This window comes from Bison bison, unplaced genomic scaffold, assembly GCF_000754665.1.
Source record: "Bison bison bison isolate TAMUID 2011002044 unplaced genomic scaffold, Bison_UMD1.0 scf7180017864035, whole genome shotgun sequence".
Taxonomy (NCBI): domain Eukaryota; kingdom Metazoa; phylum Chordata; class Mammalia; order Artiodactyla; family Bovidae; genus Bison; species Bison bison.
This window is the reverse complement of record NW_011494607.1, coordinates 5,343,802-5,366,207: the sequence shown is the minus strand read 5'-3', so window position 1 is coordinate 5,366,207 and position 22,406 is coordinate 5,343,802. Positions and strand designations below refer to the sequence as shown.

At 45.8% G+C, this 22,406-nt stretch overlaps 1 protein-coding gene across 1 annotated transcript in view; it reads right to left on the bottom strand.

Annotated features, from left to right (window-relative positions):
• Positions 1 to 22,406, bottom strand: part of NT5E (5'-nucleotidase, ecto (CD73)) — a gene marked incomplete at its 5' end in the record, with an annotated part of 73,515 nt that overhangs the window by 8,870 nt on the left and 42,239 nt on the right. Inside the window, 3 exons of the mRNA XM_010834753.1 lie at positions 2,333 to 2,487; positions 3,206 to 3,403; positions 21,715 to 21,903. Of these exons, the coding sequence (XP_010833055.1) occupies positions 2,333 to 2,487; positions 3,206 to 3,403; positions 21,715 to 21,903 (542 nt within the window). The remainder of the gene's footprint in view (positions 1 to 2,332; positions 2,488 to 3,205; positions 3,404 to 21,714; positions 21,904 to 22,406) is intronic.

Below are 22,406 nucleotides of genomic sequence, written 5' to 3'. Positions count from 1 at the left end.
CCCCAGGACAGGCTCACACTTGCTCCTGAGGGCAGAGTCCAGAACCCTTTCAGCTCTAGACCTTGGGCCACCAAGAATCCTGGCAGTCTGGTCTAGGTCCCCAGACAGTTCCTAAGCTGGCAATTTTGGAGACACAGAGAGAGACAGCCCCTAAGATGGAGTTCCAGTCTTTTCTTTTACATAATATGTGTTTAGTGACAAGAAATAAAATGAATACATTCTCATTTGAAAAAATAGGATGGTGGAGGAGGTGAGGGAGACACGGGGTTGCGGCCAGGAGGACAGCACCGAGGCAGTGTTCCTGACATGGGGGGAGGAGGGACTCCTTGTGCGGTAAGCACTGCTAGAGCCTGGGGTGTTTCCTTGCACACCTGCCTCCACACAGTCACACTCTGGCTTCTCTACAGCTACTTGTCTCACATGGATTGCATGGTGCTTAGGAGCCAGTGCTGGTCCTGCCTTGGGAAATGTGAGTGTTGTCATTTACTTGGCAGGCTTTTTTTTTAAATTATTTTTAATTGAAGGATAATTGCTTTACAATATTGTGTTGGTTTCTGCCATACAATAACATGGATCAGTACTTGGCAGACTTCTACTGAGTGTGGCTTCATCCTAGATACCAGGCACAGAGCTGAGCACAAAGGTCCCCTGGGTTCCCCTGGGCGTGGTGAGTTTGACCCTGAGACCTCAGTTCGGCATGGCCCCTGGGGGGCTGCCCACAGATAGGTGAACAGAGGGGTGCTTTGGGTGTGAGATCTCACTCACCATGGGACTTACTATTCTCATGATAACTACATGTCATCGTTCTCTGCTTGTGAAGGCTGTTCCCACAAGGCCAGTTTCTCAGGGCCAAGAGGAGACAGATCAGGGAAATGCAGTCTGGCTTTGTTAGGCCCAAGCAAAAGTGTTTTATTTACTATGTCCACATCTTCAGAGAAGCAGAGTTTGTGGAGTCAGGTCATCTTACAAAAGGAAAGCCATATCCAAAATTCAGACACTTAAGATGAGCACCTCGAAATAAAGGCTTCATTCTTGTCCAGCAATAAAGAGGTTAAATAGTCTTGTTTAGGCTTCAGAGACAAAGCAGAGCAGACCTCTGACCTTGCTTCTAACCTGCCTGGACATAGCCCTGACTGCTGCTGTGAGTGTCAGCCATGCCTGCTGTGAGTGTTGGCTGAGAGCCACCATAGATAGATAGAGGGAGGATCTTTGAATTTGCTGAGCCATCTGGCCAACCAGGACCAACAACATTCCAAGATTTGCAGAACAAAGCAAACAGCATTGTAAAAAAGGTTGTTGTTCCGATGCTCAGTCGTGTCTGACTCTTTGCAACCCCATGGACTGCAGCATGCCTGGCTTCCCCTTCCTTTGCTATCTCTTGGAGTTTGCTCAAACTCATGTCCACTGAGTCGATGATGTCATCCAACCATCTCATCATCTGCAGCTCCCTTCTCCTCCTGCCTTCAATCTTTTCCCAGAATCAGGGTCTTTCCAAGACCTACATAATCTACATGACAAAGATTAACACAATACCAGAGCTGCAGTTTTGCTTGCAGACTGATGATGATGGTTTGCGGCCTGGGAATTGTGAGCGGGAACCCCAGACTGCAACCTTTGAAGTCTCATCCACAGAGCAGACATGCTGCCTTGAACCTTTTCCCAGTTGGAACTCCAGATGTGCTGTGTCGTGGGACTTCCCAGCACTGTTGTGCTATGTCACGGGACTTCCCAGCACTGTCTGTTAGTCAAAGCCCAATTTGGTGATGTATCCTCTGCTGTTCCTATTTCTCTTTTCTTTTAGTGTTAGTATATTGAAAGTAAGCTAGATAATTCTCTGATAAATATTTGTATTATTTATTTGTATATAACGAGTGGCTTGTTTTGTTAACAAACCTCTTGAACTTGAGATAAAAGTGAAAACTTTCTACAAAACAGGGGTGGTCCACTGGTATGGTTCAGGCACCTTCCCAGGGTACTCAGTGCGAATCCACACCAAGCTTATATCTGGGCATTAATTTTTAAAAAACATTTGTATTGGAGTACAGTTGCTTATAATGTTTTGTTAGTTTCTGCTGTATAGCAGAGTGAATCAGCTGTATGTTACATGTATATCCTCCCCTTTTTGGATTTCCTTCCCATGTAGGTCACCACAGAGCACTGAGTAGAGTTCCCTGTGCTATGCAGCAGGTCCTCATTGGTTACCTATTTGGGCATTAATCTTTAAACGTCTTCATTCTGTATCAGGCGGTCCGTCCTCACATCCTCCCTTCCTTCTTCCATCTCTCCTCCACCCTCCCTAGGCGTGGGCCCTGCTCTCCCGGGAACCACTCACCATAGCATCACAAATCAGATTGCCCATGTTGCATTCTCGAAAGCGGCAGGACTGAGCAGTGCCATCCAGATAGACAATTGTTTTCCCCAATTCCTGGGTTGAATAGTTATCTAATTTTACCCGCCATTTGTTAATGTCTGCTTTTATGTTTGGATCTAGAAGAAAACAAACAAATCAGCCTGCAGTTAAAGCAGATCTCACACTGGCTTAAACGTGAGAGAAAGACATCATTCAGCTAACCTGGCGTGAGTCTACAGTTCTTCACCATATTTGTGTACATTTTGGTTTTTGACCAGGAAATTTCCTTAGGCACATCTGTTCTATTTCCTGGAAATAAGGCCCTGCTTGGATCTTAAAATGCCAAGTGAACCAAAATCAACTCATCACATCTGACTACCTGCTGGCCCATTGGGGATAGCATCTGTGGTGCAGATGTGGGCAATGATTAGGCTTATACTTGGGCAGGTAAAGGGATGAGAGGGCCTGCTATGGGGTCCTGGCCCCTCCCTCTGGCTGTCAGAAGCTCTGACTCTCCAGGGCCCCTGATCACCAGTCTTTCCCTATCTGAACCCAGGTCTCCCCCAGCTCTCCTCTGGGACATGAGCTGAGAGCGGTTCTCCTGTGCCAGGGTAGAGCTGTAAAAGCACAGCAAGCAGTGACACAGTGTCTGGTGCTGAGAGGGCTTAGAGAAGCCCTGGCTTCTGAAATTTGGGTGTGTTTTAAATCTCCTTATCCAAGAAGACAGTAGGGTAAACTCAAGGAAGAAACTCAGTTCTTCAGAAACATTGTCCTGAAACGTTAACAAAGCAAATAAAACACAATCCAGCCATCTAATTTTGCAATTGGTGGATCACTGCCCTGAATTTCACATACCTTCTGGGATGCTGCTGTTGAGAAGAATGGGATTTCCATGTGAAGTGACAACATTTCCTTTTTCATCAAACTCAACCTTCAAATAGCCTAGGTATTTGCCAAAAGCATAGGCCTGGACCACAGGAACCTTCCGTCCATCATCAGAAGTGACTATGAATGGGTACTGCCCTGCTGGCACCTCTTTGGAAGGTGGATTGCCTGCAATGAAAGATCCAGAGCTGATCAAGTCAGGCCTTGTTCACAGCTGGCTGTGGGCCTGCAGGCCGCCGGCCAGGTGACTGCAAATTCTGAACCAATGATTCCCCAGCTGCTGCTCTACGCAGCTGGTCTTTCAGAGCCCGGCTTGGGCATCTGCCCCGGTTTCCAAATGCCCTTTTGGCACATGAATCCTCCCATTCTCAACCCAGCAGACATTTGCTAAGCTCTTCCTAAGTCCAGGGCACCGTGCCTGGTGCTGGGGGCACACAAAGATACGACACTGCTAAACTCTCCTGTCTCCGTCCTGACCTGGCTCCACTCTCACCAACCAGGTGGCGTAGCCAAGTCACTTCACTTCCCTGAGCTTCAGTTTTCCCACCTGTCGGTTGTTCAGTTGCTCAGTCTTGTCTGACTCTTTGCAACCCTATGGACTGTAGCCCACCAGGCTCCTCTGTCCATGGAATTCTCTAGGCAAGAATACTGGAGTGAGGAGCCTCACTCCAGATCAAACCTACAACTCCTGTGTCTCCTACATTGCAGGCAGTCTCTATCCACTGACCCATCAGGGAAGCCCTTTCCCACCTATACAATGGGCAAAATAATTCCTGGGGCTGTTGTGAGGATGAAACATCTAATCTCCCTTGCGTAATGTCTAGGACACAGTAGAAACTCGTTACATGTGTATTTCTTTCCCTTATGAGAGGATGGCAACTTCTTGGAAACTCTAGATGTACATTGGGAACTTAGACTCTTTAATGGAGATGACAAGAAATTAACATGGTAAATCAAATGTACTTTAATTAAACAAAAAGAGAAATGACAAAGGGCCATCCCTAGGTTTTGTTGCTGAGTTCTGTGTCCCCTTGGTGCCCTGTGGAATGGCCACACTCATGCCAGGAGCTGACCAGTGCACATACCACCCGCCCCAGCCAGACCACAGACCAGCTAAGTTCTGCTGAATTTCTCCAAGGGGAGCCCTGGGAGAACCTGAGTGCCGCTTATCAGCCAGATGCTGAGACCCACCCCAGCATTGCCTTCTAGACACGGGCCTGTGGGAGGGTGGGAGCCGGGGCAGTGGGGCCCTGAGCCCTGGTCTCTGATCACCTCACCTGACATGTTCCAATTCTATAGCTGCAACCTCCTGTGGGCACCCTGCACTTCCTATCTCACCTCCACAGGGACCAGGACCTCGTTTGGGCTGTCCTGAGTCAGAGACAACGAAACAGACACCCTTGACCTGCCACTGTTTCTATCACCTCCCTCCACACACCCACCACCAGCGCTTCCTATTAGATGTTCACAGAGGGCCTGGGCAACTTCAGCTCGTGTTGGCTGCTCACTGGACCAGTTAGGAGAGTCAGCCAGGAGCCAGTCCTGGACCAGATCTAGTTTAGCCCTCCAGGCACCCCACAAGGCAGCTCCTATTATTGCCCCCACTGTACAGACTGTACACCCTGTGTACCGGGCGTCATAGGCCTTGTGCCCAAGGTTATGCAGCTGGTCTGTGAAGGAGGGGGTTGCAAACAGGATTGTGAGGCACTGGAGCTTCTGTTCTCTCTACCTCCCAACACGGCCGATGATGTGCTGTTTTCAGAAGCCTGTAAGAGTTAGTTTCCAAAGGCCACTGTCCAAAGCAAGTGCAAGCCTGGGGCTGTGCCCTTGTGCTCCAAGCTGTGTCTGGGCTTCCCTCTTCACTGAAGACAAGCTGGGGTGAATGTTTTATGAAAAACCCAGTCCTGCTTTTGCTCTTGTCCTCAGTAATCACAGAGCAGACATGCTGCAAATACCAACATTCCAAAAGCAGGAACAAGCTGTTGCCCGTATTAACTTCCCATTTTCTTGCTTCCCATGGAAAAAGAAAAAAGCCTTGGAACTTTATTTTCACAAAAGCACCTGACTAGAGATCCAGGGCAGGCCATGTCCCATCTCCATTTGCACGGATCACGACAGATGGTGGCTAGGACTGTTGTAGATGGTTGGAGGCATTGCAGAATAGCAAGGAAGGTTAATGCTCACACCATCCTCAATCGGTTCTGTGGTGGTCCTTTTTTGGACAAGCTTGGAGCCTGCTTTTTACTTCAGAGGAAGGGGGTATAGCAGCCCTCCCCCACCCCCTCAGCTGGAGAAGGTTCCTCCTTTGAGCTCAGAGAACCTTGGCAAGGTGCAGTTTCCATTATGTCCACGAGGTGGCGCAGAACACCCCATCCAGTAGGCAAAGGCCCTAAGTCTGTTTCAGAAAGGAATCTAGCAGATTCCTGGAAACCCAAGAAGGGCAAGCCTGACTGTTTTGGTCTCTATTTTTCTGCCTTCCATATATATATCTGAATTTAAACAGAATGTAAAAATTTGGAATCTAACTATTCGGTCAGATGTCTTATCAGATCAGCTTGCTCTTTAGAAATAGGAGCCACCAACCCCCAGCTCCTGCAGGACAGGGACCTTTTCCAGTTCTTGAAAGGCCTTGATGTGCCTTTTGTTAGAACAAATGGTGTGTCATCTTCATCCCAGATGGACCTAATTAGGAACAAGGAGGACGCTTCCCATGCAGCTGAGCCAACAACCAGTCTAGTTTGGCTCAGGGCAGCCTTCTCCACAACTCTGCTTCCCCTCCACTCATCAACCCCAGAAAACCGCTGGCAGAGAAATGTAATCCAGGGAAACCGTTCACAGTTCCCACAGCCCTCCATTCAGCCAAAGATGCTCAGGCGCCAAATATTCTCTCCACACACGGAACCACACGTCTTTAGATCCAAGTTTGTTTTCTTGGCGGGGGAGAAATGATTTACCAGAACTCTATTTCAGCCATTTGGCAAACAAATAATCTTGGGAGCAAGCCTGAGGAGGAAGGAGGTGTGGGCTGACATTTTCTCCTGGTCACCGGGCATTGCCCAGCACAGCGAGGGAGCAGCCCCTCAGGACGTGGGGGTTCCCAGTGCTGGCCTTGACAAGTGCCTGTCTGGTGGCCCAGTGGATGGATCATGTGGTCACAGAGATGCCAGGGAGCAGACCTTCAACATAGCTTTCACTTGGCTGAATGAATTGCTTATTTTTAAAATATTTATTGAATTTGTTATGATACTGCTTCTGTTTTATGTTTTGGTTTTTTGGCCATTAGGCATGTGGACTCTTAGCTCCCTGACCAGGGATCGAACCTGCACTCCCTATATTAGAAAGTGAAGTCTTATCACTGGACCTCCAGGGAAGTCCTGGCTGAATGAACTGTAGAATGTTTGAGGCGGTCCATGTGATGATTTTAATGTATAATGGGACTGGTCTAAGAATTTCCAAAGTGAAAGTGAAAGTCGCTCAGTCATGTTCAACTCTTTGTGGCCCCATGGACTATACAGTCCATAGAAGTCTCCAGGCCAAAATACTAGAGTGGATAATCTTTCCCTTCTCCAGGGAATCTTCCCAACCCAGGGATTGAACCCAGGTCTCCCACATTGCAGGCAGATCCTTTACCAGCTGAGCCACACAGGAAGCCCAAGAATACCACCTATCCCTTCTCCAGTGGATCTTCTCGATCCAAGAATTGAACTGGGGTCTCCTGCATTGCAGGTGGATTCTTTACCAACTCAACTGAGCTATCAGGGAAGCCCCAAGAACTTCCAATATTCCTACAAAAGGACTGGATTAAAGTACTTGGTAATTTGCATATTTCACATCAATGCCTCTAAGGGACTTGAGTCTCTCTTTTAAATGACTGGGAAGTGCTTGCTTTTTCATCTGTTTACTCCTCAACATCTCAGAAGAGTCACACTTTGGTCACCATTATCTTGTCCCTGGGCCACTGCACAGCCTCCTAATTGATGTCTATATATCTATCTCTTCTTTTCCTCTTTCTGATCCAGTTTCCCCACAACAGCCTGAATGATCTTTCTAAACACAAATATGATCGTGCACTCCGTGGTTTAAAATATTTCCTATCCCCTTAGTTGTTGTTGTTCAGTCGCTAAGTTATGTCCGACTCTTTGCCATCCCATGGACTGCAGCACACCAGGCTTCCCTGTCCTTCACTATCTCCTGGAGTTTGCTCAGATTCATGTCCATTGAGTGGATGATGCCATCTATCACTGGCCTTAGGGAGAACAGCAAAACTGATCAGGACCCTGAAAAGCCTTCCCAGGTGAAAAAAAAAAAAAAGTCCCTCCATGTTCCCTATTGCTTGTTTGTAGAAAAAGGCTTTAGTCTCCTAGACTTTCCCTGGGTTCCAAAGACTCAAGCAGTTACTAATTAGGGAAGTTAGAGACTGAAGAAACAAAGGGAAAATAGTCAAGCAAGAAAACCAACGATAGCTTAAAAATAATAATTTAGTGGCAGGGGAAGAAAAACGGAATCCTAGTTTCTCCACAAGGGATATACGTAACAATCTGACATATAGCTTTGAGTTGTTCCCCTACCCTCATCCAGGTGGAGAGTGGTGACTCTATGCTGACCACAAGCATGCAGATCCCAGACCAATTAGAACCAGAAGACTGATGATTAAGATTCCTGAAATATCACACTGTTACCTCACTACCACCAATCAGAAGAAGGTCCACCAGTTGTAACTCTTACCCGCAAAACTGCCTTTAAAAATTGTCCCCTGAAAGCCATTGGAGAGTTTGGGTCTTTTGAGCACAAGTTACCCATCCTCCTCGCTTGGCACTTGGCAAATAAATGCTGTACTTTCTCTCACTGCAACCTGATGTTAGTAGATAGGCTTTTCTGCATAGTGGGGCGAGCAGACCACAATGCTACCCAAATTGTAGCAACACTGTAATTTTGTCATGAACATCATAACCTATCAGACGTACATGATATGGCCCTGCTTTGAGGCAGGAGGTAGATGCCCACCACCCCCATCACCCCCAGGGCAGATACTCCAGGATGAAAATAGCAGGACAATCAAAAGAAGAGGCTAAGCCCTGCCCAAATAGAAGAAAAAAGATCACATTATTTCTCATTCTTGAAATCAGAAGACCTCCCTGACTACATATGTATAGGAAGACTCCTTGGAGGTCAAAAGCGGAGTGATGCTAAGTGATACTAACTACCCATAGGCTTCTTTGGCAGCATCCATCTTGGCTAAGAGATGCATGTACACATACGGGAGGATCCTGAGATACACCAAATATGCAGGCAAATCAACAGAAACCCAGAAGAAATGCCCCATATAAGAAATTCAAGCTACCACGAGGGAGTGACTCTCTCTGAGTCTATCCATGTATCTATCCACACGTACAGTACTCTTTTTTCCTTTTCATAAGTGCTTTCTTTGTTTCACTACTTTCCCTCTTTGTGGGAATTTTCTGCAAAGCTGAAGGGCCAGGTTCTTGTCACTGACCACTAGTCTAGTGGCTAGGATTTGGTGCTCTCATAGCTGCAACCTGACTGGATCTCTGGCCGGAAACCAAAACTCCACTGAAAGCTCCTGCAGGCTGAGGCCGCTATAGATCAGCTTCATGCGGACCTTCTGCTCTGCACTTCAGCAATCTTAGTGTCTTCATTTCTCACACCACACCCACCTCCACAGTCACAAACATAGAGTAAGACTCAGAACCAGAGGCCCACGGGTGAATTATTTCCATTTTTTTGCTTGAGTTTATTCGTCTTTAAAATGGAGAACGTAACAATACCTGACTTGGAGGGTTCCTGGGAGGATTTAAGAAGTTAATGAAGCATATGAAGCCTGATTCAGGTAAATGTTCAATAAAGGTTAGTGATAATTTGTTACCAAGTTACTTCCTGGACATTTTTCTGATCTTAGTCTAAATGTCAGTTCCTCAGAACACTCTCTGACAATTCCCCAGACGTGGTCAGGGCCTCCTACACCTGCCCTCCCAGCATTGTGGACTTCTTTCTTCACAGCATGCTTTGTAAGTATATATGATTGATTTTGTTGCATACTTAAAAAAAAAATCTGATCAGCATCAGAATCCCTTTTAAGATAGTGAGTTCCATAAGGGCCCAGGGGCTGGCCCAGCACATAGCAGGTGGTTGATAAATGTTGAATGATTATGCTTGAGTAGTTTAGCCAGCTCTTTTTCAGATCAGACAAGATGTGTATGCCCTTCCTGTGGAGGAATCCATATGTCAAGGGGAGTCAAGCCCCAGTTCCCAACTTCCCTCTATCTAATTTCTTCAACAAGCTGGGTGGGGCTTGTAAAGCAGAATGAGCTGCCTGTTGAGAGAACGGGTTTGGGTGTAGCTCCCTTTCAATCTGGTGACCTTGGGAGAGACTTAGTTCCTGGAACCTAAATGTATTTCCTGTATTTGTAAAATAAGAGATTTGCTCAGTGGTTGAAACCAAGAGGGTTTAATTTTTTTTAAGCTATGAGTATCTTCTGCATGCTGGAGATCTCCTGGCATTGCAAGCCATGAAGTAGGTGGGCCAAGAAGCACTCTGTGAGCGGACACTCAGGCCAGCCGCTGTCAAGAAGCATTCTGCAACCACAGAGGTGAGTCACCAGCTCCTCGGCCACCTCTGTACCCAACCCTGACACACTGGCTGTCACATCTCCTCCGGGGACTCAAGGGGCCGCCAACAGTCTCCATATCTGGACCGTGTCCCTCTGTGTTGTACGTGCTTCGATTTACTGCCCACATTCTTGCTCTTAGATATTCAGTGAGGTCTAAAGAGATGATGCATCTCTGAGTGGTACCCGAGTGTGCACAAACCCCCTGGAATCCAACCCAGGCTGTGTGCCTCTACCCAGTCGCAACTGGCTAGGGCAATTACAGGAACTTGGCAGGGTGGGAACGGGCTCATACACTCACTCACTTACTCAATAAACATCTCCAAGCTCCAACAAGTCCTGGCATGCTGGACTCCACTGCCCTGTGGGGCCAGGCCTGAGGGCTTTGCTTCATCTTGTGAGGCAAAGGCCACCCAGTGTGACAGAGCAGGGGACGGAGTGACACTCCTACGGTCCACCACCCTCTTCTCTTCACAGCAGATTAAGTCATGGCCGAGTATCCTTCCAGATACCAGCATTCTTTTTTTAAAAAAATTTTATTGGAGTATAGTTGCTTCCCTGATAGCTCAGTTGGTAAAGGATCCGCCTGCAATGCAGGAGACCCCAGTTTGATCCCTGGGTTGGGAAGATCCCCTGGAGAAGGGAAAGGCTACCCACTCCATCCAGTATTCTGGTCTGGAGAACTCCATGGACTGTACAGTTCACGGGGTTGCAAAGAGTCGGAGACCACTGAGTGACTTTCACTTTCATAGTTGCTTTGCAATGTTGTGTTAATTTCTGCTGTACAGCAAAGGGAATCAGCCATATGTATACATACACCCCCTCTTTTTTTGGATTTCCTTTTCATTTAAGTCACCACAGAGCACTGAGTAGCGTTCTCTGTGACAAGTAGGTTCTCATTAGTTATCTATTTTATACATAACAGTGTGTGTATGTCAATCCCAATCTCCCAGTTTATCCCAACCCCCTTTTCCCTCCTTGGGGTCCATGTGTTTGTTCTTAATGTCTATGTTTCTATTTCTGCTTTGCAAATAGGTTTCAGATATCAGAATTCTTTTTTTTTTTTTTTTTTACAATATAGAACAGTGTTTTATATAAAAATTAAAAACAAAATCCTAACAACACAGCTGTCCTCTGGTTCTATCACTGTGGCCTGTTAAAACAGAGTTCAGACCCAGCAATCCCACCACTGGGCATATGCCCTGAGAAAACCACAATTCTAAACGACACATGTACCCCAATGTTCACTGCAACACTATATACAGTAGCCAGGACATGGAAGCAACCAAGATGTCCATCGACAGATGAATGGATAGAGAAGTTGTGGTACATTCATACAATGGAATATTACTCAGCTATAAAAATGAACGAATTTGAGTCAGTTGTAGTGAGGTGGATGAACCTAGAGTCTCTTATACAGAGTAAAGTAAGTCAAAAAAACAAGCACCATATATTAACACATATATATGGAATCCAGAAGTTTCCACAGAAGTATACAGAAGAACTATACAAAAAAGATCTTATGACCCAGATAACCATGATGGTGTGATCACTCACCTAGAGCCAGACATCCTGGAATGTGAAGTCAAGTGGGCCTTAGGAAGCATCACTATGAACAAAGCTAGTGGAGGTGAGGGAATTCCAGTTGAGCTATTTCAAATCCTAAAAGATGATGCTGTGAAAGTGCTGCACTCACTATGATGGAAAATTTGGAAAACAGCTGTGGCCACAAGACTGGAAAAGGTCAGTTTTCATTCCAATCCCAAAGAAAGGCAATGCCAAAGACTGTTAGTACCACACAATTGCACTCATCTCACATGCTAGCAAAATAACGCTCAAAATTCTCCAAGCTCAAAATGCTCAATTCTCCAACGTTCAAAATTCTCCAGTGTTGGCTTAAAACTCAACATTCAGAAAACTAAGATCATGGCATTCAGTCCCATCACTTCATGGCAAATAGATGAAGAAACAGTGGAAACAGTGACTGACTTTATTTTTGGGGGCTCCAAAATCACTGCAGATGGTGACTGCATCCATGAAATTAAAAGACACTTGCTCCTTGGAAGAAAAGCTATGACCAACCAAGACAGAATACTAAAAAACAGAGACATTACTTTGCCAAAAAAGGTCCATCTAGTCAAAGCTATGGTTTTTCCAGGAGTCATGTATAGATGTGAGAGTTGGACCATTATGAAAGCTGAACACCGAAGAACTGATGCTTTTGAACTGTGGTGTTGGAGAAGGCTCTTGAGAGTCACTTGGGCTGCAAGGAGATCCAATCAGTCCATCCTAAAGGAAATCAGTCCTGAATATTCATTTGTTGCTGAAGCTGAAACGCCAATACTCTGACCATCTGATGTGAAGAACTGACTCATTCGAAAAGACCCTGATGCTGGGAGGGATTGGGGGCAGGAGGAGAAGGGGACGACAGAGGATGAGATGGTTGGATGGCATCACTGACTTGATGGACATGAGTTTGAGGAGGGTCCAGGAGTTGGTGATGGACAGGGAAGCCTGGCGTGCTGCAGTCCATGGGGTCACAAAGAGTCAGACACAACTGAGTGACTGAACTGGCAACTGGGATGGAATCTAGAAAAATGATACTGATGAACCTGCTGCTGCTGCTGCTAAGTCGCTTCAGTCATGTCCAACTCTGTGCGACCCCATAGACGGTAGCCCATCAGGCTCCCCTATCCCTGGGATTTTCTAGGCAAGAATACTGGAGTGGGTTGCCATTTCCTTCTCCAACGCATGAAAGTGAAAAGTGAAAGTGAAGTCACTCAGTTGTGTCTGACTCTTCGTGACCCCATGGACTGCAGCCTACCAGGCTCCTCCGCCCATGGGATTTTCCAGGCAAGAGTACTGGAGTGGGGTGCCATAGCCTTCTCCAACTGATGAACTTAGTAGAGAACAAACTTGTAGACACAATGGAGGAAGGTAAGGGTGGGACGGATCGAGAAAGTAGCATTGACATATATACATATCATGTATAAAATAGTTAGTGGGAAGTTGCTAAATAACACACGGAGCCCAGCCTGGCCGTTCTGTGATGATGCAGAGGGGTGGGAAGCTCAAGAGGGAAGGGATATATAAAATTATGACTGATTTGTGTTGTTGTATGGCAGAAACCAATATATGATTGTAAAACAATTTTCCACCACTTAAAAATATGAAAAAAAAAAGACAAAAAATGCAGAGTCCAAAGAAATGGGACAGACAAAGAGAGAATGATTTGCATTATAACAGGCCTCTCTCTCTCTCTCTTTTTTTTTTTTTTAGAGAAAACTAGCATTTAGTTGGAGAGGGTGTTCCAGAGTGGTTGTGTACCCTGGGAAATGCTAGGTATTTCTATTCAGTGAGGGTCTGAGCAGTTGATTTCCACAAAGCATGAGCTTCAGCCACACAGGTGAGCAGTGGAGCATGGGATGCACAATTCATATGAACTTACTCCACTACTGATACTATGTGTAAAATAGATAACTAATGAGAACCTACTATACAGCAGAGGAAACTCTAGTTAATGCCCTGTGTTGACCCGGATGGGAAGGAAATCCAAAAGGGAGGGGATAGATGTATTCATGTGGCTGATTCACTTTGCTGTACAGCAGAAACTAATACAACACTGTAAAGCAATTATACTCCAATACAAATTAGTTTAAAAAGTGGGCTTATTTTAGAACCCAGAGGACTTCTAGTGAGGAAGCCAAAGTTCTGCTTTCACGGTATGACAGAGCATTTGGAAATGTCCTTACACATGAGCTGGCAAAACTGACAATTCTAAGAGTTTCTAGGCCTGAGAGAAATTTATAGACTGAGGACAAGAAATCTGAGAGAGTCATAGCCCAGATGCTTGGGACAAAGCATCATACTCCCAGTTTCTTATTGTTTCAAGGTAAGAAGATACATTTGGCCATTTGTGTATTTAGGTCAGGTTCTCAAATTGAGTCTATACAGCGCCTTAAAAAAAATTTAACAGCTATATTTATAAGAGCTCAAGTTGTAAAATAACCAGATCAGTTCCAAGATGGAGTCACTCATGCTAAGCTTTCCGTGAGTAAACCAGAACCACCTGTCTTCTGCGAGACTCTCTCAGAACAGGCAGACCCAGACCCCCCAGTCTGTGCCCACAGGCCCCACACACAGGCTCCACAGAAGGGAAGCTAATGTCAGCAAGGCCCAGGGCCAAAATCACTGAGAATGGTGACTGCAGCCATGAAATCAGAGGACATGTGCTTCTTGGCAGGAAAGCTATGACAAATCTAGACAGTGTGTTGAAAAGCAGAGACATTACTTTGCCAACAAAGGTCTGTATAGTCAAGGCTGTGTTCTTCCCAGTGGTCACGTACAGTTGTGAGACCTGGACCTTAAAGAAGGCGGAGTGCCGAAGAATCGATGTCTTGGAGCTGTGGTGTTGGAGAAGACTCTTGATAGTCCCTTGGACAGCAAGGAGATCAAACCAGTCAGTCTTAAGGGAAGTCAACCCTGAATACTCATTGGAAGGACTGATGCTGAAGCTGAAACTTCAGTATTTTGGTCATCTGATGTGAACAGCTGACCCATTGGAAAAGTCCCTGATGCTGGGAAAAATTGAGGGCAGATGGAGAAGAGGGAATCAGAGGATGAGATGCCTGGATGGCATCACTGACACAATGGACATAAACTTGGGCACACTTTGGGGAGATGGTGAGGGACAGGAAGGCATGGTGTGCTGCAGTCCATGGGGTCGAAAGGGTCAGACATGACTAGGTGACCGAAAACAACAACAACAACCTCCTTGTTACTCCTCCTTTGGTCTTTAAGACTCTCTGGCCTCCTACAGTCCTTCCAAGTGACTTTTCTCTCTGCCAGATGGGATGCTGCTCCATCCATGAATTGCTGAATAAAAGCCTACTGATCAGTACATTGTAGAAAATTTTCTTTTAACAAACCTTAGGATTAATGGTTCCATTTACAAAGCTTGAAAGAAAGTGAAAGTGAGGTCACCCAGTTGTGTCCGACTCTTTGTGAACCCATGGACTGTAGTCTACCAGGCTTCTCCGTCCATGGGATTTTCCAGGCAAGAATACTGGAGTACGGTGCTATTTCCTTCTCCAGGAGATCTTCCTGGCCCAGGGATTGAACCCCAGTCTCCCGCATTGTAGGCAGACGCTTTACTGTCTGAGCCACCAGGGAAGTCTGTTGACTTGGGAAATGGGTGGCAGAATCCATTCTAGGGAAAAACCATTTTCCGTCTAGTGAATGCCCGTGAGAGGATGAGGGTCCAACAGGTTCCCCTAAAAGCTTAGAGAGGTTAAAAAAATTTTTTTTAGATCAATGTGAAATTAGCATGACAATATTTGGCAAATGGAGAAAAAAAAAAAACATTATTTGCAGTCCCACTGCCACCCCTTGGCAATAACCAATATAATTTCTGTGAATTAAAAAAAATGTATGTATGGAGAGAATACACTTGTGGTTGCCAGTGGGGTGGGGGTGGGGAGGGATGGATTGAGAGTGTGGGATTAGCAGATGCAAACTCTCATACAGGATGGATGAACGACAAGGTGGTACTGTAGCCCACAGGGAGCTACAGTCACCGTCCTGTGATCAATCACAACAGAAGAGAATATGAAAAAGAATGTATATGTATGTATAACTGAATCACTTTGCTGTACAGCAGAAATTAATACAACATTGCAAATCCACTATCCTTCAATTAAAAAAATATACGTCTATGGATCGCTAAGAGAGGGAAATGGGTGGCAGAATCCATTCTAGGGAGAAACCATTTTCTGTCTAATGAACGCCTGTGAGAGAATGAGGGTCCAACAGGCTCCCCTAACGATGACTTGGGTCCCTGTCCCTCTCCTTCTCCCCATGGGGAGGTGAGGCAGACCTGCCTGCAAGGAGGGTCCCTGACAAAGATGGGGATGCGGCAGGGCAGGGGTGTATGCAAAGAGCTTATTTTTTTGCATAAAAATAGTGGGAGACATTTGAGTTTCAGGAAGTAGCCTTGGATAAAGGGTGTGGGGACAGGAGGAACAACAGGAGAATGTGGAATGGGAGGTCGATGAGAATGGGGAGGAGGGTGGGCTGGGGAACAAAGTCAGCCAGTGAGGCACGCCCTGAGGTGCTGGAGCCTTGGAAGGTGAGGCTGCACAGTGGTGGGTCCCCTGCAGGGCCTGGCAGACTTGAAAGGAAGCTGCCCTGTGTGGATGGAATTCGCAGGGATCAAGAAGAAAGGTCACTTTTCCATATTTGGGTCTGTGCTTCATACATAAGAAGAATGGTTTGAAAGAGGTAAGAACAGAGGAGACACAAGAAAGAATTAGGACCAAGGGGATCAGGAAAAATACAGGCTCCCCAAGGAATGGTCAGATTTTGGGGGAAGAGGGTAAGAAGAGCTCCAGTGTTCCCTAAGTTTTGTAGGATAAAGAGTCTTTCCATTTACTAAAGGGAGGAGTGACCTTATAAATTTGTTTGGAGTTACAAGTGTCAAGGGGCTTCCCAGGTGGTGCCAGTGGTAAAGAACCTGCCTGCCAATGCAGGAGACATAAGAGATGCCGGTTCAATCCTTGGGCCAGGAAGATCCCCTGGAGGAGGGCATGGCAACCCACTCCAGTATTATTGCCTGGAAGATCCCATGGACAGAGAAGCCTAGAGGAATACAGTCCATGGGGTCGCAAAAGAGTTGGACAGGACTGAAGCAACTTGGCACACGTACACAAATGTCAAATTACTACAGTCTGGGTAAGAAAGTTCTGTATAGTTATAAAAAATTTCTTGTATCTTCCTCTTTTTCATTTAAAATGAAATTGCATACATTTTCCTGTGTTACAGAATATTAGAGAATTGACATTTTTTTCTTGGACCCACTATGTTCTGGGGTCCAGTTCTGTTACTATACAATCTTATTTAATCCCTACAACATTCTCTGAGGTAGTCAAATCATTGCAACCATTTTTAAAAATAAAAAACTGAAGCCTAGAGTGGTTAAGACATGTCCAAGGTTGGACAGGACTTTCCAGGAGGAGCCAGTGGTAAAGAACCTGCCTGCCAATGCAGGAGACTTAAGAGATGTGGGTTTGATCCCTGGGTTGGGAAGATCCCCTGGAGGAGGGCATGGCAACCCACTCCAGTATTCTTGCCTGAGAATCCCATGGACAGAAGAGCCTAGCAGGCTATGGTTCATAGGGTCGCAAGGAGTCAAACACGCATGCATGCAAAGTTGGCCAGCCAGCAGTGACCAACCCCAGGAGGGAGACTGGATCCATCAGAGCGCAAAAGCCTTCTCCACAATCCCATGACGCTTGCCAGAGAAATCAGAGAATTGAAATCCGTCTCCAAGACCATCAAGGGGAAATATCAGAACAGCAGGAATGTAAAAGATTCTTCTCTCCTCCAGGGAGAGATTTGATGAGATTTGACTCTGTGATAGGAGTAGGCTTTCGATTTCACAATATGTAGTTGGCCATCAGCTTTCCTACAACTCAGCCTGCCAAATGACATGATCCTCTTCTATATTAATTTAATAGCTGTTCTTTTCACTTTTGGGGCTTGGCTCGTCCCGCTTCTCCTTGGAAAGCACTTCCATGAGATGCTTCTAAAACCGATCAGTGTTATGTGGCTGCAGAAATCATTAGCCAGAAGGCTCTGGTTTCGCTTCGTGAAGGATGTTGGTGCTGAAATTGGAAGTTGACTGAGGGGTCCTGAGTAATGACCCTCAGAAAGAGTGAGTCCCTGTGCCTGGTGGCCATCATCTCTGAAGCTACCAGCCACACCTCTGCCCTGTGGCTGGTTCTCCCAGTTCACTCAAACCCACACATCCTCAGTCCTATGGATGCCCAGAGGAAGTGGTTCTTTGTTGGAGAGTGTTTCCCTATCCTGTAGGTGTTCAGTTCAGTTCAGTCACTCAGTCGTGTCCGACACTCTGTGACCCCATGAATCGAAGCACACCAGGCCTCCCTGTCCATCACCAACTCCCGGAGTTCACTCAGACTCAACGTCCATCGAGTCAGTGATGCCATCCAACCATCTCATTCTCTGTCGTCCCCTTCTCCTCCTGCCCCCAATCCCTCCCAGCATCAGAGTCTTTTCCAATGAGTCAAGACTCCTTTTTTGTTCTAAAAGGCAAGATTATCTAAACTACAAGAGTGAAAATCAATGGTAAGATGAACAATGACTGCAAAGCACAACCAAATCTCTTGCCCTCTTTCACTTAGTCTAATGAAGCAGGGATGGGTCCACCCCTGCACAGTGCATAGCTGGCTGCTGGCTGCCGTGGGAAGAACAAACACTAGCCTTCATGGTTCTGTTTATACTTAAAACTGTGAACTTCATTTATTTTAAGAATAAAATACTGTGTGCTTTAAAATCACTTATGTTCTCTTAAGTCAATGACAAGGCTCGGATTTCATATTTAAGAAATGTGTGATGAAATCCAGAAGCAACACAATTAGGTACTTAATGAAAAAAAAAAACTCCAAATAAAGAAATCTTGCTTAAAAAATGTGTGTGTGTGTGTGTGTGTGTGTGGGGCAGGGTGGGGGCTGTGCCACGTGGCATGTAGAATCTTATTTCCCCAACCAGGGATTGAACCTGGGTCCCCTGCAGAGTCCTAACCACTGGATTGCAAGGGAATTCTGAAGAAATGTTACTTTTAAAGGAGCCACATCTGTTGGCATTCACTCAACAGTCCTGGCACCTGTGTTCCTTGAATCAACTAGAGACCTGGTGGTGAGGCTGCAATGGGTGTTCCCAGGCTAAGGAAGAGAAGTGGCACCTGCTGGGCTGGGAGGGGTGGAGGGTTCACCAGACTGAGGTTTCAGTGAGGCTGCAGGCAGCTTGCTGAAGAATAAGGTGAGAGCGCCTTACGGGGAGGAGGGAGTGGGGTTGTGGGGATGAGCAATTCAGGATGATGACTAAGTCTCAGGCTGCGACTCCAGAAGTGAAGTTGCTGAAAAAGCGGTGAGAGTCCAAGTTGATAGGATCAAGAAACTCTGAACAGAAGGGATTGTAGACCTAAAACTTTAACTCCGCAGAGGGAGAAACGCATGCCTACACTCACCACAGCCACAGCTAACCAGATAGACTTGCATGATCCAAACTAGTTAAAATAGTGGGAGGCAAACAGAGTGACAGCATCTTAGGAGCCTGTCTGCTTTCAAGGGTCACACACGGAGGAGTCCTCTGTCACACCTGCCACATCTTTCAGTCTGAACGCACTTTACTTCTTTTCTTCTCCCAAGGCAAATGCACAGACCAGCTCATAACTCTAGGGTTTAATTCCTTTAGAGAAGACGTCTGCATTCTAGCCCTCGTCCTTGTAGCCCTGACATTTTGCAAAGCTGGTCAGGAAAGTTCTCTCATCTTCATCCTGACATAAGAACGGTGAGGCAATACCAGGGTGGCCTGGCCTGCACGTGCGTGGCGGCTGTCGTCCAAAGCACCTGCAATCGTGTTCAGTATTCGGAGGGAAACTGTTCATGCACTGTTTGGGCCATTTTGGCCTGCCTCATTTAAAGCTGAGTCTTTAAAAATATGGACAAGACAAACCTCTTTAGTAAGTGGTTACAGCATTTAAACAGAACATAAAATATCAGGTACAATCTAGACGCTTTGTGAAACTGTTTTAGGTGAGTGTGTGTGTTGGGTCTTGTGTTGCTGAAATGGTTCTCAGGAGACAAGATCACAAACGATGCACTGCTGTTGTTGTTGTTTAGTTGCTCAGTCGTGTCCGACTCCTTGTGACCCCATGGACTGTAGCCCGCCAGGCTCCTCTGGCCATGGGATTCTCCAGGCAAGAATCCTGGAGTGGGTTGTCATTTCCTTCTCCAGGAAATCATGCATTATTTTAACCCTAATTTGATTAATCAAGCATATCTAACTTTATGCTAATTCTTTTGTCTTTTTCTTGGCTTGCTGGATCTGAGTTCCTGGACCAGAATTGAACCTGGGCCCTTAGTAGTAAAAGTGCAGAGTTCTAACCACTGGGTCGCTAGGGAATTCCCAACTTTATGTTAATTCTCAAGGCAATGTAGTGAAGGGCTGTGTTTTGTTGTTGTTTTGTTTTCTGTTTGCTTTTTAAGGTTGGGAAAATATATTTAAAGAAGCAAACATATCTCATTTCCTATTGTGTCCTAGAATTCCCTTTAATTGTTAAGTTCATTCCTCACAATGATGAGTGTCCAAACCGAACATTTTCATGAGAATAATTTAATCTTGGTAAGCAATCATGAAATATGAGATAAAATACTAACTCTACAGGTAGTTTTTTCTCGAGACTGTAATTATCTACTTCAAAGTTTGTGGATAAATAGTATAATTTTTATCCGCAAATCTTTCTTTCAACCAGTCATTCATCATTTATCATCTCCGTAGCAGAAGACACATTCTCTTTTGCAGGATCTCATTGGCTGGAACCAAAGTGACAGGAACAAAACAAGAGGCTGCAGAATTTAATGGGAGGCGGGGCACAGCCATTCAGCCTTTTCAGGCCCAGCCGGGCTCACTGACTGATGGCCGTGTACCAAGGCTGCGGATGGTGGCTGGGCCTTCAGAGGGTCTAAGGCAAGTCAGAGGGAGTGTGGCAATGCCTTCAACATCTGAGAGGCGGCATCGGATTCCTTTAATTCTTCTTGCCCATTTTGGCCATAGCTCATTGAAAACTCAGCATTCAAAATATAGCCTAGCTATAATATGAAGAAATTAATTAAGTGGGTGGTAATTGGCACTTAAAAAGTGAAAAAGTAGACTTTTTCCCTGGAGTTCCAGTGGTTAAGAACTTGCCTGCCAATGCAGGGGACAGGCGTTCAACCCCTGGTCCAGGAAGATCCCACATGCCGCAGAGCAACTAAATGCTCATGTCGAAACTAAGAACCCACACACTCTAGAGCCTGCGCTTCCCAAGAGAAGCCACCACAGTGAGAAGCCTGAGCACTGCAAGTAGACAGCAGCCCCTGCTCGCTGCCGCAGCTAGAAAACACCCTCTCGCAGCAGTGAAGACCCAGCACAGCCAATGAATTCAAAAAAGTGAAACAGAACAGAAAATATCAGGGTGCACCCCGAGTGCCTTGGGAAATATTTCATTCAGTGTGTGTGTGTGTGTGTGTGTGAGCACGCACTGGGTCCTCGTGAACAACACCCTTCTTACTATGGATCACAGTCAAACGCCTTTGAAGCCACTGCTCTACCAGATGCAGGGGTGGGATGCGCCGAGTTCTTCCTGTGTGTCCTCAGGCGCTGATGCTGCCTCAGAGGGAAGCTAAGGAAAGACCAGGAGGGTGTCTTATTCCAGAGCTGGGACATGGCCGAAGTGAGAGCCTAGAGCTCCAGGCCCTGTTCTGAGGCACTTCACCACCATCCACTCACACGCACATGAAGCCACAGCAATGCTTATAACTGACCCTCATCCTAGCAATGAGGGAGGCCAGGCCGACAGGCGCCCAGCCCTTGTTAGTAGTCTAGACCGTCCACACCAGAGTCTTAACCTCCACCCAGTGTTGCCCGATGACCTGCTCCAGTGGGGTTTCTTGGTGTTGGCATCCTCAGTCTAGCCAACTCCCCCATCTTGAATTACTTAAGTGGCTCTCAGATGCTTGATGGCAAAGTCACCTGTGCTAAGAAAGCTGGCATCTCTGTCAGCATCCGCACCGTCTTCATCACACTCATACTTTGTCTGCAACCTGCCTGCAGTCATTCCCACCCAATGTGGTAAATCAACTGTATTTCAATACAAAATTTTTTTAAAAGTCTCTTTGAGTAAGATTTACACATTATCACTCGGTGTGTATCACTTATATACATTATTACACATATTAATACATATTATACTTTATATCAACATATATTATCTAACCCTCCCGGGACCATTACCTGTGTAGAGAAACGTGTTGGAATGTCCTCCCACCACCACATCCACACCCTTCACTTTCTGAGCAATGAGTTTATCCACTTCAAAACCAGAGTGTCCCAGTGCAATAATTTTGTTCACATTTAGAGTTTTTAACTTATCTACTTCTGGTTGCAATGCAGTGATTTCATCTTCAAATACTAAATTCGTTCCTAAGGAAGAAAAGAAAATGGACATTTACTCAACAATTGCTTTTTTTAAAATCATATTGCTTATTATATAAGCATATCAAGTAAAAACACCTTACTATCTAAAGTTCTTAAATTTTTAAGACCAAAACTTATGTATAAGTTCAGTGTAATATCTCTACAAAGCCAATAAAAATTCACATCAATATTCTCAGTTACATTCCCTTAAGTTGCAATGGGGCTTCCCTGGTGACTCAGATGATAAAGAATCTGCCTGCAATGCAAGAGATCTGGGTTCAGTCCCTGAGTTGGGAAGATCCCTTGGAGAAGGAAATGGCAACCCACTCCAGTATTCTTGCCTGGAAAATTCCAGGGACAGAGGAGCCTGGCAGGCTACAGTCTATGGGGTCACGAAGAATCAGACAGGACTGAGAGTCTAAGACACACACACACACAAGGTTGCCTGTTGGCTTAAGGCTGCGGATGATACTATGTTGCTCGAGTTCAATCTTAAACTGTAAGCAGGG